Raw genomic sequence first — 14915 nt, 5'->3', positions numbered from 1 at the left:
CCGCTGGCTGCAATACTGCACAGTATATATATATAAACTGCATTACAATTCATGAATTTATGCCATCTGGTAGACACGCGAAGCATTGCAGCCTATTAAACCCTAATCATTATCATTTAACAGATCAGCCGCCCATCAGCCAGGCATGAACCCAGGCTGGGAAGGCAAATGCAACGGGGCTTGTCAGAGGTTAGGAGTGGCGCATTCCAGGTATCTGCCAGGTACATACCGGGTATTTGCTCGAATAAAGTGTGTCGGTGCAGTATACAGACACACACATAGACACATGTAAGGCACTCTTACCAAAAATAAAACAGGGTGCTAATCCTGATACAATACAAGAGAGGGATCTTCTGTAAACAAACAAATTAATAAACTTTTCAATGATTCTTCTATTATATTGTGTGTGTGTGTGTGTGTGTGTGTGTGTGTGTGTGTGTGTGTGTGTGTGTGTGTGTGTGTGTATATGTGTATACAAGATTCCTAATAGTTCAGTGGTTTTAAATACACTAAAAAGTGTTCTGTATTATATATCATTTATAACATCACAGCATTACAATCTTTTACAATGAATGCATTTAAAAGAATATCAAAACCATTTAAATATATTGCATCTTGAATACAATATTTGCCATTATCCCCATGTTCTCAGTGAACCCCTACTGTGTTAACTCTCGCTGAGCCCAAGGGCTGCACAGGTTCAAATGCAACCAGTTCAATAATGGTGTCACACACGTTCTTACCGGGATAACTAGTGGTAAGCATGTAACAGGCAGTCTTATTCATAGGAATCCTGACTGTTATACAATAGGAGGAATTATGCATAGAATTTTAAAATAAGCAATTATTCCTTATAGGTGAATAATAGGGGGTCACAATCATAAGATTACTAATAGAAAAGGAATGGCTTTCTTAACAAGTGGATAACAGGGGTTCTCATACACAGAAATCTTAATGGGTAAATAACAGACTCATGTATAGAATTCCTAGTAGGTGGTTCAAAGGATGCTGCATTTGTAGGATTGCTGATGCGTAAATAATACAATTTCTCACATACACTGTATACTTCCTAATCTGTAGACCAGGAGTAGCCAGCTCCAGTCCTGAAGAGCTACCAACAGGTCAGGTTTTCAGGATATCCCTGCTTCAGCATAGGTGGCTCAGTCAAAGACTGAGCCACTGATTGAGCCACATGTGCTGGCACTGGGATATCCTGAAAACCTGACCTGTTGGTAGCTCTTCGGGACTGGAGTTGGTTACTCCTGGTGTAGACAATAAAAAGTTCAATGTATAGGATTTCTATTGGGTAGATAATAGGGTGTCTCATGCAGAGGGTGTAAATAGATAAGGCATAGGGTGTTTCATGAACCAGTTCTACAGTATGGTGTAATACATGTATGCTATATGCTGGGGGCACCCTATGAACCATATGTGGTGGGTTTAAGGAAGCAAATTTGGGATACTTGTCCACCCGACCGATGCTAAGAAGGTAATAAGAAGGTGCTGGGACGTTTCCCTTTCTGTCTCCTCTTTCTCACTCTGTTCATGGGAAGGCAAACGTAAAAACCCCAGAGAAATATCATCCAATGATCTCTCACAAGGGGAAAAATAAATTCCTTCCTGACTCCAAATATTGGGAATCAGATTACTCCCTGGATCAACATCCTTCCCATGTTTACTTACAGGTATATATATCCCTGTATACCTTTCCTTTCTGAAAAGATGTCCAACCTTTTTTTGAACCTATCTATTGTATCTGCCATCACAGTCTCCATGGGTAATGAATCCCACATTGTAACTGCCCTTACTGTAAAGAACCCTTTCCTTTGTTGCTGGTGAAACATACATACATAGTTACAGTAGGTAAGGTGGGCCCAGCGCCAAGGAGCTTACAATGTACTTTATGAAGGAAGGGTAAGTGGAGACACAGGGTGCAGGGTGGTGAGAAGGTAGGTGTGTTCCACTTTTGGGGTGACGCAGATGTAGGACACGTTACAGTAGCGGGCCTAGCTGTGGTTTTTTTTCCTGTGGGGAAGATCATGTGACCAGGCAGTCACTAGATACAATTTGTGCACTGCTAGAGAGTGGGCAGGGCTCAAACAGGGGTGTGCCAGAGCCTGTTTCAGAAGAGGAAGGGGATGTGACGTAAATGGTTGCTATAGAAACAAAAAATGCTTGTTACATTAGAATACATGAAAAATGTCATTCAGAGTTGTTTTTTTTTTTTTTTTTTAAATGCTACAATATTTTCTCATAGTATAGAACTGATTTATTAAAAAAAAAAAAAACACATGTAGATATTGCTTGGCCTGCAGCTTTAACTCGCAGTAAAGATAACACCTCCCTCCCTCCCTGTTGTTGCAGCATTGAAAAGCGCAGGCGAGAGCGGGAGAATAAGTATCTGGAGGAGCTGGCTGAACTGCTCTCGGCAAATATCGGGGATATAGACAGCCTGAGCGTGAAGCCGGACAAATGCAAAATCCTGATCAAAAGGATGGACCAGATCCAGCAGCTGAAGAGGAAGAAGCAGGGTAAGCCCCCTTGCCATAAAAGCCATGCTTAGTAGTACAGTATATTGGGGTGTGTTTGTCCTGTCTGGGATGCGCCTGTGTGTATTGGTGTGGCACGTGGCACAGAAAACCTCGCATAGGACTCCCGACAATACGAAGTGAAGTTTTGTGTTTAATAACCGCGCTCCCGCTGGGACATTTGCCAAATAAGAGTCTCCATCAGATTATTGGGGACTGCTGCTCTAAATGACAGCTGTAACAATCACTTGATCTGCAGCCTAAACATTCTGGGCCTAATTAGCTTGATGAAGGGCAGCATGCCCGAAACGCGTTGGTGCGTGTTTTACCTCGTTGGGGGTCTTGTATGATCCAATAAAGCCTTTCCATTTTTTCTACATGTGAGCCCCCTCCGGATCCTTTATTTGCTATATGGTGGCGCTCTGCTCTCCTCCACCTCCTCTTGTGCTTTAAATGACAGCTGTAACAATCACTTGATCTACAGGCCTAAGCATTATGGGCCTAATTAGCTAAGCACAGCTACTCCATAATACACCTTCCCGCACGGCTTAGTAACTATGGGCCCTTAGCGCCCATTCAGTAAGGTGTCTTATGGAGTAACACTGCTTAGTAAATATGCTCCTTCATGGTCCATTCACTTGGATGGGGCTGTAAGGGGTCATGTGTGGTTATTCCTGAGACTGTGGTCGGGCCTGGATGGGCCCTTCGGCAGTTTACTGAGTAACCCCCTAAGAGTCTGTTTCACACACTGCTTCTTGGCGTCGGTGTATGACCTCGCATCGCTTGCGTCACTGAAACATTGTCCGAGACGGTAGAGCGGCACTACCGGTGGCACAACCTCACGGTGCGATATATCACAGTTTGCAGCCGTTTCTCTGCGTCCCAAGTGGCGTTGGCCTCCAAGAGATTGTAAAAGGTGATTTGCAGCTTTCTTCCACACCATACAGATATGTGGCGTACGGCACTCTATAGAAACCCTATATTATTGTGGGTAACACAGAGCACAGCTCCATCAGCGCAGATGGGTGCCGAAAAGAAGCGCAGCACTGCGTCAATGTGCAAGTCCTGCACTCGATGGGGAGTTTTAACGGCTCCTGTTTGGCGCGCTTGTGGCTGCTAGAAGCTACTGAGCTGAGCAGCACATCTGGGGCTGGGCTTGGCGTTTCCCCCGAATGCAGCAGTGCTGGCCTGAGCAGCTGGAAGTATTTAGTTACTGACGGGGCAGGCTGGAAGTTCGTGATCCTGCTCCTGTTTGCTTTTCCTTTGCCTCCGCGAGCTTCTATCTGCTGCCAGCCGGGATTATATTGTTAATGAGTAGCAGGGAGGGCGAGACGGTGTGTTGCGTACGAGACGAATGTTCTCCAAGAACGTGCATGGAGTATCAGACCCATAAAACTCTGTTTGGCAGTGGCCGCAGCCCGACTTTTCCTGGCTGCTCTTCAGCCTCCCGAAAATGTATTTGCTCGTGGTTTATGAACAGCATTTTTGGCCAGAAGGCTTGGGAGCAAGATGTGCAGCTTTTGACCTTCAGACGCCTCCTTGGCCTGGGCATGGGGAGGCTTGTTTTAATGTCGCCAAACTGGAAAAACCATGGGGCATGAGCACAGGACAATGTCTATACCAGTAATGATGGCACCCACTGGGTGTCAGGCATCGGCTTTATACCCTGCCAATGGGTGCTGTAGCTGTTCTGATTTGGTTGCAATGCCCATGATGCCGATAGAAAAGACACCTGCCCATTGGGCTACCATTAGGTAACAGGTCCCAGTGCGACTTTATGGCTGCAAATTATACTGCTACTTTTCTTATAATGATAATACAAATCTAATTGTGAGCACATTCACATGTCTATGACAGGTCTGCAACCCTGCTGATCAACCTTCTCTTAGCATGCAATGCGTCCGTTGTAGCTAGGGATTCTGGGAAATGATATGCAAATGAGCACATGGTGTTGCCTTTTGCTTCAAATCCATTTGAATATGGATCCCTATAAACGTATTCCTGCCGTGTTACATATTATAATGCTATTTTAAGGATAATTAATATCAAAAGCCTTACAAGCCTTACAACCCCTACCAGTTCAGCAGGCATGTAGAATTTAACCTATATTTGGGCCATCCTTCTCAGATAAATATACACAAGTAATTATTCAACCAAAAAAATACAATACGACTATTTGTAGAAGAAGAAAATGCCTTTAATCTGCGTGTATACTGAACCAGTTTGTTGTAGGTGTGGTCTCACGTTAGCACTGTTTGTTTTCATCATTTTGTGCGTTTGATCATGTATTGGTAATGTGTGGTTTTGTTTTACATATATGGTCACACATGGGAACGGCATCATTTCCTTTTTACATGTATGATCACACACACATATATTTTGAGCACGCTGATCTATAAGCAGATCGTTCCCCCTACTCCTCCGTTCCTTACTGATTGCAGAATTGGGCTTTTCTGGGGAAAGGTAACCACAGCATGTGCCCCGCCATATGCTAGAACAGGGGGGCTCAACACCACCCTCAAGACCCCCAACAGGTCAGGTCTTCAGGATATCCCAGCTTCAGCACAGGTGGCTCAATCAGTCCCTGCTTCCGCACAGGTGGCTCAATCAGTCTCTGCTTCCGCGCAGATGGCTCCATCAGAGGCTCAGTCTTAGACTGAGCCTCCTGTGCGGAAGCAGGGACTGATTGAGCCACCTGTGCTGAAGCTGGGATATCCTGGAAACCTGACCTGTTGGGTGAGTCTTGAGGACTGGAGTTGAGAGCCCCCGTTCTATCAGATGCAATGATTTTAAAGCAGGAATATGCGTTGCTCAATTAAAAGATATATTTTACTACTTTGATTAAACTAGGCCCCCCGGGGCTGCGAGTGTCTCCCACCAGGAGCCTCTCTGTTCTAGAAAAAATATTCATCTCCGATGACTATATAATACTGCTTCTTGCACCAATAAAATGACCATTCAAATTGGTGCAGATCCAGAAGGGGATACAGTGGCGTGGTTTGAAAGCTCAAAATGCTTTGGCCAAAGAGTTTAACTGAATGACCATCACTTATGAAACGAAAACCAGATAAGTCTTTAACTACAGGCATACCCCGGTTTAAGGACACTCACTTTAAGTACATATCGCTCAATAGGCAAATGGCAGCTCACGCATGCGCCTGTCAGCACGTCCTGAACAGGAATACCAGCTCCCTACCTGTACCGAAGCTGTGCGCAAGCGGGGAGACTATAGAGCATGTTACACATGCCTTATTTACATCAGTTATGCACGTATATGACGATTGCAGTACAGTACATGCATCGATAAGTGGAAAAAAGGGAGTGCTTCACTTTAAGTACATTTTCGCTTTACATACATGCTCCAGTCCCATTGCGTATGTTAATGCGGGGTATGCCTGTATATAGTTTGTCATATTGGATGCAGCAGTGGGGTTTTGTGTCTTTTGTTCTCTGCATGAGGTTCCTTTTGACACACACACAGTGTATATGGTATGTTGGGTTTGGGCTCTTGGCTTCCAGGGCTTGTGTGAGAACCACAAAACCTCACTGGCTGTAATCCTTCCAGGCTGACGTCTCCTGGATTGTTATGTTCAAATCCCCATTCTATTCATACTTATCCGAGTGGAAGAACCGAAACCAAGAACCGGGAAGGGACAATATCATTGGCTTAGCAGGCAGCATGTGAGCCCAGCAGGCACGGTTCCTGCTATGCAAAGTATGAAGCGAATGTTTTCAGGGAAAGGAGGCCAGCTTTGGTCGGCTTCCAGTGTTAGTAATGTACAGTTGGCAGAGCCGACGCTCGCCTGGATGTGGCAGAATAGCAAGGTTTTCTTGCCAAGCATCGAACGGGAGCCAGAGGGGAGGGCCAGGCTGCTAATTTCCAGGCCTCCCATGTCTTGCTCTCGGAGTTGGAGTCGCGGCTGTGTGCTACTGTGGAGCAGCTCAGGCTGGACATTCTTCTGCCAGCGGAGCCAAGAAAAGAACAAGTGTTTTGTCTGAGTCCAGCGGCATGATGTGAATGTGGAAGAGGGCCGTCTGTAAGCAAGGCCTCAGAGAGCCGGCACTTTGAAAGGACATTTCCACGTACGAGGCATATTAATGTGTAACCCCCCCTTTGTGCGATTACTAGTGTCTACTGAATGGGTTAATAGGGAATTAACAGGTTAATGTGTTGGAAAGGCCTCAGCTAAATGCAACTAATTTCATGTAGTTTATTCTATGCAGTTTATTTCATCTATCGTACGCTATGCAGTTTATTTCATGTAGCTTATTCTATGCAGTTTATTCTATGCAGTTTATTTCATGTAGCTTATTCTATGCAGTTTATTTCATGTAGCTTATTTATGTAGTTTATTTCATGTAGCTTATTTATGCAGTTTATTTCATGTAGCTTATTTATGCACTTTATTTCATGTAGCTTATTCTATGCAGTTTATTTCATGTAGCTTATTTATGCAGTTTATTTCATGTAGCTTATTCTATGCAGTTTATTTCATGTAGCTTATTTATGCAGTTTATTTCATGTAGCTTATTCTATGCAGTTTATTTCATGTAGCTTATTCTATGCAGTTTATTTCATGTAGCTTATTCTATGCAGTTTATTTCATGTAGCTTATTCTATGCAGCTTATTTAATGTAGCTTATTCTATGCAGTTTATTTCATGTAGTTTATTCTATGCAGTTTATTTAATGTAGCTTATTCTATGCAGTTTATTTCATGTAGTTTATTCTATGCAGCTTATTTCATGTATCTTATTCTATGCAGTTTATTTCATGTATCTTATTCTATGTAGCCAAAGTATCTCCTGTCAGGTGTCTGGCAACTCCATAGCAGCCGCGCCTAGAGCGCGCGCCCGAGGGAGTTCGATAGCGCGACCGCGTTATGAGGAGACAAAATGTTTTGTCTTTTCAAGCCCGGCCGCATGACGTCAGTGTCATGAGTGGTTCAGCCAATGAGAGTGAATCAGCTGCGTGACGCGTCCATCAGCCAAGTTCACAGGTCGCTGGGGCTGCAGGCGTGCGCGAGGTTATGCGGTCCGTCGCGTGCGCGCGCAAGTAAGGAGTATAATCTTTGCCTGAGTTCCAGAACCTGCTAGAATAGTCACCTGACCATGTATCCGTTCGAATAGGCTAAGGATGTATCGTGCGCAGTTACAGGGACAGGATGATGACATCTTACAGGGGTATAACAGGTTGTAGAAGCTGCCAGGACCCCCGGCTCCTGGCGGACAGCAGAGGGGATGGGTCTCACTGTCTTAAGTGTACGGTGTTACGTATAGATGCCTTCAATGTGCAACTTTGTGTGAAGGAGTGTGGTCCCCTGTTACTGTGTTACAGCTGGGGAAGAGGTTTAAGAGTGCAATGTGAAGTTACAAACGGTTGCCAGGTTCATGATTTGAGCCCATTAAACATATGACTGCCACTAGTCCAAATGGTTCTGAAAGGACAATGCCATGTCCAGTGACATTACAAACGGCATGCAAATAAATGGAGTAATTAGCCAGCAAGCCCAAGGGTTGCAAGAGGCGCCCATGTAAGTAATAGTAACCCAGCCGGTCTGTGCACGGCCCCTGTCTTTGCAGTGTGTTGCTGTTTGCCTCTGGCTGCATCGGTAGCTATTCTGTGTACGTGACAGAGTTTCATGACTACTTTATTGTCGCGCTTTCGCTCATCGTTTAGAGCAGGGGCGGCCAACTCCAGTCCCCAAGGGACACCATCATCAGGTCAGCTTGTCAGGATATCCCTGCTTCAGCACAGGTGGCTCAATCAGTGGCTCAGCTGAAGACGGCCATTAGCAGGGGTTCTCAGAGTGACGGCATATATAGATATAGAAAATTCCAGGGGCATGTGATTGCTGGTGCAGTGCTCACGTACCATGAGGGTGTATATCCTTGTGCCCTTCCAACGACAGCCCAGCGCAGTTGAAGGGTAAATATATCAATATAAAACCCCTTATTCTTTTCAATGGGATTTTTTTAAGAGACCTGCTCCCAAAACACCTTGGTTTGAGCACTTATTGCAGAGGAGGGCAGTTTCCAATGACAAACCAGTGTCACTGTGGGAACGGTTATGGAGCCACTAGGTTAAATCATTAGGTAACCCCCTTATCGGCAGATGGGGCCTGGAATGAGTTGCAGTCCTGACAATGAAGGGGTTAATCCTGATTTCTTCGAGTCGGGATAGCTATTATTTGCGAATACTAAATTGGAAATATTTTTCTGTTTGTGTGTGTTCCTTTTGTAGAGACGGGTGCATTTTTTTTTTTTTTGGTCAAAATTACCATTCGCAGTGAAACCTCCAAATCTGATTTTTTTTTTTTCAAATATTCGCAATATCACCAACTAATGTTGAAAAATAATAAATAAACAATAATTAGCCAATATAAGAAAAATAAAAAAAATGACAAAATGAGGCAATATTTGAAAAATGTGTAAAAATAAATCTTTTCGTTTTCCGATAATCCGACGATAAATCGCAAATATCGTTTGTACAGCAAAAAAAAAGACAATTGTGCACAAATTACTTTGAAAGTTCCTTTGAAATAGTCTCAAATTGTTATCATTTTCTCAAAAGTGAAAAATAAGCAGGTGAAGCGACAGCAGAAATTGCTTTCTAATCCTCTGCATCTATATCCGTATAATGTTACCGGGCTTGGTATACAATGGGAACAGACGGTGGAATGACATGGACATATGTCTTCTATCAACTCAACCACCTTAATTGGCAAAAGGTTTCATTGGGAAATAATCCCGCCGTGGCCCTTTTTGTTGAACACGCTGTAGTCAGACCCCAGCAATCTACACATCCATCAATTATTACCATCCGAAATCTACGCTTGTGATCGCCTGTTACCAGGTCCATTAATAATAATACCGGGTTTCATAAAATAAGTTACGTGGAAAAGTACGCACTCCTCTTATAATCAGGCCCACCCACTTTGTGAGCCAATCAGCAGTCGGATATCTGAAGTGGGAGGGTAGACTCCCCCTTGGGGGGCCTGAAACAGCTATGTTGCTTGTGGCAGAAAGCTCAAACCAAGAGAGACTGTGTGTGTGTAGGGTTGCCAGGTGTCGGGTATTGAACCGGACTGTCCTGTATTTGGATCCTCGGTCCAGTAAAAAATGAGAGGTACTCTAATACTGGACATGTATGTGTCCGGTATTTTCCTCCCTGGATATAGTGACCTGACGCACCTTTCACCATTGAGTCCAGTATTTTTGGAGAAGCCACCTGGCAACCGTGTGTGTGTGTGTTGTGTGTGTGTCTGTTGTTTTCTTTCCAGCTGCTTCTAAAATTAAAGGGCCGCTTTATTTTCGGGGGATGCCTATAATCAGGCAAATACGGTAACATTACATGGTGTTTTGAAAGGGATCGGCAACTTGGCACAGAGGCTTCCACTAACCGCTCTATGATTAAACTGGTTAGAAAGCATCCCGCTGAGCCAGGAATAGGTTCTGTATCCATTCCAGGTTTTACATAAATCATAAGCAATCACAAGTCAGACAGTGCAGCCAAGATACACGATCCTATCTGCAGTGATAACATATTACATAACACACATGGACTGCTATATTAATACGCGGTAACCAAGCTTCCAGCTGGAAGAGGGACATGCTTAGCCACTTTCGGAGGGGCTGGACAGGCTTTCTTTAGCAATAGCTCATATCAGGTCCTATTTTTATATGGTGCAGCCCTTTATTACTTAAAGGTGCAGTCTGGGCCGCCGGCAAGGACTGAATGGGCCGGCAGGATACGTCCCTGAAACCGAGAGTGGGAAGGACAGTGTATAAAAGATAATGGGGAAATAATGATCCTAGTCTACCCTAATGTCCCAATTAAGAGGAATTAAGGGGGGACTGTAGGTTATAACGGAAATATATAGATTTTATCTAGAATCTCGATAAGCACTCAAGGGTACTTTTTACAATAAATATGAAATGTATATTTTGTTTTGGAAGTACCTTTTATTTATTTATTTAGAAAATGTTTTACCAGGAAGTAATACATTGAGAGTTACCTGTCGTTTTCAAGCACAGTATGTCCTGGACATGGTTAATGACAAATAATACATGGTTACAAATACAGTTACTTAAATGAACAGGGTATACATTATGTACTGTACAATACATTGCATGCACAGCTAGAGGAGATGTATATTATAGGATGCTATAGGATTATTTTGGATGCTTATTGCGTTTCTATGTACCGTACGTTGTACATTTCTCCCCCCCCCCCCCTGCACAGAGGGCCCCCGAAGAAGAAGAAAACATTATTTTTCACAGGATACACACAAAACCGTTACTTTTAAGGGTGATCAAATCCTTTTAATGAATCAGGTTACACTTATAAGTTGTTAAAAAAAAAGAACATGAATTTTTTTTGATGCGCTAAGTGGGACTGCCCCTTTAATTGTGATTACATTTCAGGCAGTTACATTGACCTCCAAATCCTTTTTTGTATGTGTGCAAATAACAGGGCTTGCATCTTCTAAAGCAGCAGAACACTTTTTTTGTATTATATTTAAAGCAGAGGGTTAATTAGCCAAGTTATTTTCAGCTCCAGCTTCCCTGGTTCAGTTCCAGGTTCCCCTGGTTCAGCTCCAGGTTCCCCTGGTTCAGCTCCAGGTTCCCCTGGTTCAGTTCCAGGTTCCCCTGGTTCAGCTCCAGGTTCCCCTGGTTCAGCTCCAGGTTCCCCTGGTTCAGCTCCAGGTTCCCCTGGTTCAGTTCCAGGTTCCCCTGGTTCAGTTCCAGGTTCCCCTGGTTCAGCTCCAGGTTCCCCTGGTTCAGCTCCAGGTTCCCCTGGTTCAGCTCCAGGTTCCATGCTATATCCCCGTAGGGGGTGCCGGTAGCAGCTCCGCAGGTTTAAATGTCCCCCTCACCCGGCCAATAGGAAGCCGCACTGGATGACGTCACGGCTTCTTATTGGCCCACGGTATGTTTAAGCCGCCATTTTGATAGCCCCGCATAGCCCAGCTGGAGCTGCTACCGGCACCCCCTTCCGAGGTAAGTCTCTCAGGAGGCAGGGGGCCCTCAGAGCTGAATTTAAAACAGTTGAACTCCGGAGACCCCCTGCTTCAACCCTGTGTGTGTATATATGTATATATAGATGTGTGTGTATGTGTGTGTGTGTGTATATATATATATATATATATATATATATATATATATAAAGCAGGTTTGAGACTAGACTTTGCCATTAAGACCAACCTCACACTGATGATACCCATCAAGGTTGAAACATGTCTGCGAGTGGGTTTAATGGCTTTGCATCTCATCCCAGCCTCTGTCTAAAAGCTGTGTTTAAAACAGCATGGATTGGCTTGTGTAATACGAGCTTGAAACAAAAGGTGGCACTGAGTGCTCACTTGCATGTCATTTCCCAGAATCCCTTGCTGCAGTGGAAGCGCTGTATGCTGGGTGACAATGGGGAAAGGCAGGGTTGCAGACCTGTCTAAGACATGCAAATGAACATACAGTAATATTTACAGTTGCTTTATGCTTTACTGTGGAGGGTTTTTGTCACTTTTTTTACCCACCATAACCTTACTAGTAGTATATACATATACATATACATATATACAGAGGTCACAACAGGTCATCCTGCGCGTGTATGCTGGTAAGCTGAGACGGAGCCTGCAGGAGACAGCAGCGGTTTTATCCATCTCCGCGGTGCCGAGATCCGGATCCTGTGCAGCCACCGCGAGTCTGCTGACTGTCTCAGTGTGAGTGTCCGTTTCCCCTTGCCAGTGCCCAACCCTATGGCGGTTTCTATACAAATCTGTTGATAGGTTGTTTTCATGTTTGTTTTTTTCTTTCATGTGTTTTTATATAAATTTTACTGTATTTGTATACTGTGCAGCTTAGGGTTTAGTCACCATTAGGTGCTCTCCTTGGTAGTACTTAGCCGTCCAGCTGCACAGCTGTTCTGAGGTGGGGTTGGATCCCCTCAGTTTTTGTGTATTTTTAATAAATTACCTTCCACTAATCCCTGGTGCGCATTTGTGCATTTTTTATTATACATATATACAGGTCAGGTTTTCAGAATATCCCTGCTTCAGCACAGGTGGCTCATTCAGCCCCTGCTTCAGCACAGGGGGCTCAATCAGAGGCTCAGTTTTTGACTGAGCCCCCTGTGCTGAAGCTGGGATATCCTGAAAACCTGACCTGTTGGGGGTCATGAGGACTGGCGTTGAGCCCCCTGTTGTAAACGCCGCTGGGGCAGAGTTTCCATGTGACTGTCGGGGTCGCAGCCTCACTCAGTCTGTTCTACCGAGTTGTAGAAAGTGACAGATATATTATTTTTTTGTAAGTATAACTATTATTCTGGGAAAAGATTTAGTAAATTGAGATTTTCTCCACTTCTCAGACCTGTCATGTATAAAATATGAGGTCCTCACCTCCTCTGGGTGCACCTTTATTGTAATTTCTGGGGGGGGGGGGGAGGGGGGGAAGAATCAAACAGTACTGTCTTCAAATGCATATTTAATAGGCCATTATGAATTTTTATTTTTAATAAGTGCTTACCCTTTTGCAGAATTTACCAAATATATTTTGTACGCGTGCGGAATTCATTGTATCACATATTTACAGATAGAATAAAATGGATAAAAAGAAGTAGTATTTCTAGTCTTGCTCCCTAGGAGAGAGTAGAGATTTGGGAAACTTTTACGCAATTCATGCGTTTTGGACACTGGCGACGGGCAGAAGTTCGCAGCAGCACTGCGCTAATTATTATATCACCCTCCAAATTCGGTGACAAAAATGGAGACGTTCTCAGCGTGCGGCTGTTTCTACAGCGGCGTTTGTGAATAGTAGTACGTTTGAAAATATGAGTATCTTATACAAAGGGGAAAATCTGAAATAAGCATCCCTGCCTTTCCCCATTATCTCTTAGCGTACAGTGCTTCCACTGCATCCAGGGATTCTGGGAAATTACATGCAAAAGAGCGCACAGTGTGTAACATTTGGCTTTTAACCATTTTATCAAGGACCCCTATAAGGTTATACTAGCCATATTATCTTACACATCTTTTCAGCACAGCCTGCAATAAAGAAGTGCAGAGCCAGTAACCCTACTCACAGACAGCTATTTTGACCTTTTGGGTCTCGTTTTAAATATTTCTTCAATAACTTCCAGGTAGTTCAATGCTAATTAATGCACCAATAGCTGCACGAGCCAGCTTCTCACTATGTTGAATGAGGCCTAGGTGTGGGTCACTAATTTCTTTAACCATTGACTTGACTGGGCTGTACGGTGTTTGCCAGCGATGTAAGCGTATGGCAGAAGACTGCTGGATAAAGATGTGATGTGCAGTAGCCGTCATGTAATGTGCAAATCCAACACGGCAAAATCAGGTACGGTCGCATTGAATTCTTTCCCAAGGAAAAGATTAATACTTTGTCAACCAAATAAATTATATTCATTTTCATTTAAAGCAAATAAAAATACTAATTGTGAGCACATTCGCGAATCCCACAGGTCTGCAACGCGGTCTTTCCACATTATCTCTCACCATACAGTGCTTTCACTGCCGCGAGGGATTCTGGGTAATGACATGCGAATGAGCACACAGGATCACTTTTTGTATCTTATCCATTTTAAAGAGGCAGTCCGAGCAGCTTAAACATATATATGTTTTGTTTTAATATATGCAGCCTTTGATTACCTTTGTTGAAAACGAATTACCGAAGCTGCCGATCGATTAGCAAAATCCTGTCTTCCCAGGGTTCACTAAATGGCTGCCTTTCCGTTTCAAATCAATCCTTCAGTCAGTGTGACTGAGCAGCTACAATGTATTCTTATGTTACCTTAGTAACATTATCTATTGTTACAGTTTGCAGCTCAAACTGCTGGGAATATTGGCAACAAATTATCACAATCAGGAAAGTGTTACCAATATCTTGCACTGTTGGGAGGTACTAAATCCTGCAATAGAAATTAGTGATATACCGAGTACCGGGTAATTACCCGGTACTCTGCGCTTTTTCAGCTACCCGGAAATTACCCGGACCCAGCAGCAGGGGGCTGGGACCGGCACAAGGTCAGAACCAGCACCGGGTAATTTCAGGGCAGCTGAAAATACTTCAAATCTTACGTGCCGCCGGAGACGATAAGTGAAGAAGACCGGTGAGGAGGACCGCGGCGTCATCGTGGGAGCAGCAGCAAACGTCCTGGTGGCGGTGGCAGGAGCCGCAGTGCTTGTTCAGCCGGCGGGAGCAGTAGCTACAGAGCGCTCAGCTCATGCTGGTGGGAGCTGGGGAACCATGTGACCGGAGCAGGAGCATTCCTATTGGCCAGCCGGCTCCTCCCGGCTGTCCAATAGGAACAGTTGCACAACCTTTTATAACCCTGTATGATGTCATCATCCTGCCCCTGTAACTGCGCACG

General features: G+C 44.2%; 1 protein-coding gene across 9 annotated transcripts in view; it reads left to right on the top strand.

The window, feature by feature from the left end:
• Positions 1-14915, top strand: part of NCOA1 (nuclear receptor coactivator 1) — a 446052-nt gene that overhangs the window by 302094 nt on the left and 129043 nt on the right. For 8 of the 9 annotated variants that reach the window (XM_075598641.1, XM_075598642.1, XM_075598643.1 and 5 more), the window contains one exon: positions 2365-2531. In XM_075598641.1, coding sequence (XP_075454756.1) covers positions 2365-2531 — 167 coding nt within the window. Of the gene's footprint in view, positions 1-2364; positions 2532-14915 lie in introns of those variants that run through there. The other variant, XM_075598649.1, reaches the window with a different exon arrangement.

Source organism: Ascaphus truei, chromosome 4 (genome assembly GCF_040206685.1).
Source record: "Ascaphus truei isolate aAscTru1 chromosome 4, aAscTru1.hap1, whole genome shotgun sequence".
NCBI classification, from domain to species: Eukaryota; Metazoa; Chordata; class Amphibia; order Anura; family Ascaphidae; genus Ascaphus; species Ascaphus truei.
This window is presented reverse-complemented; position numbering and strand designations above follow the sequence as displayed.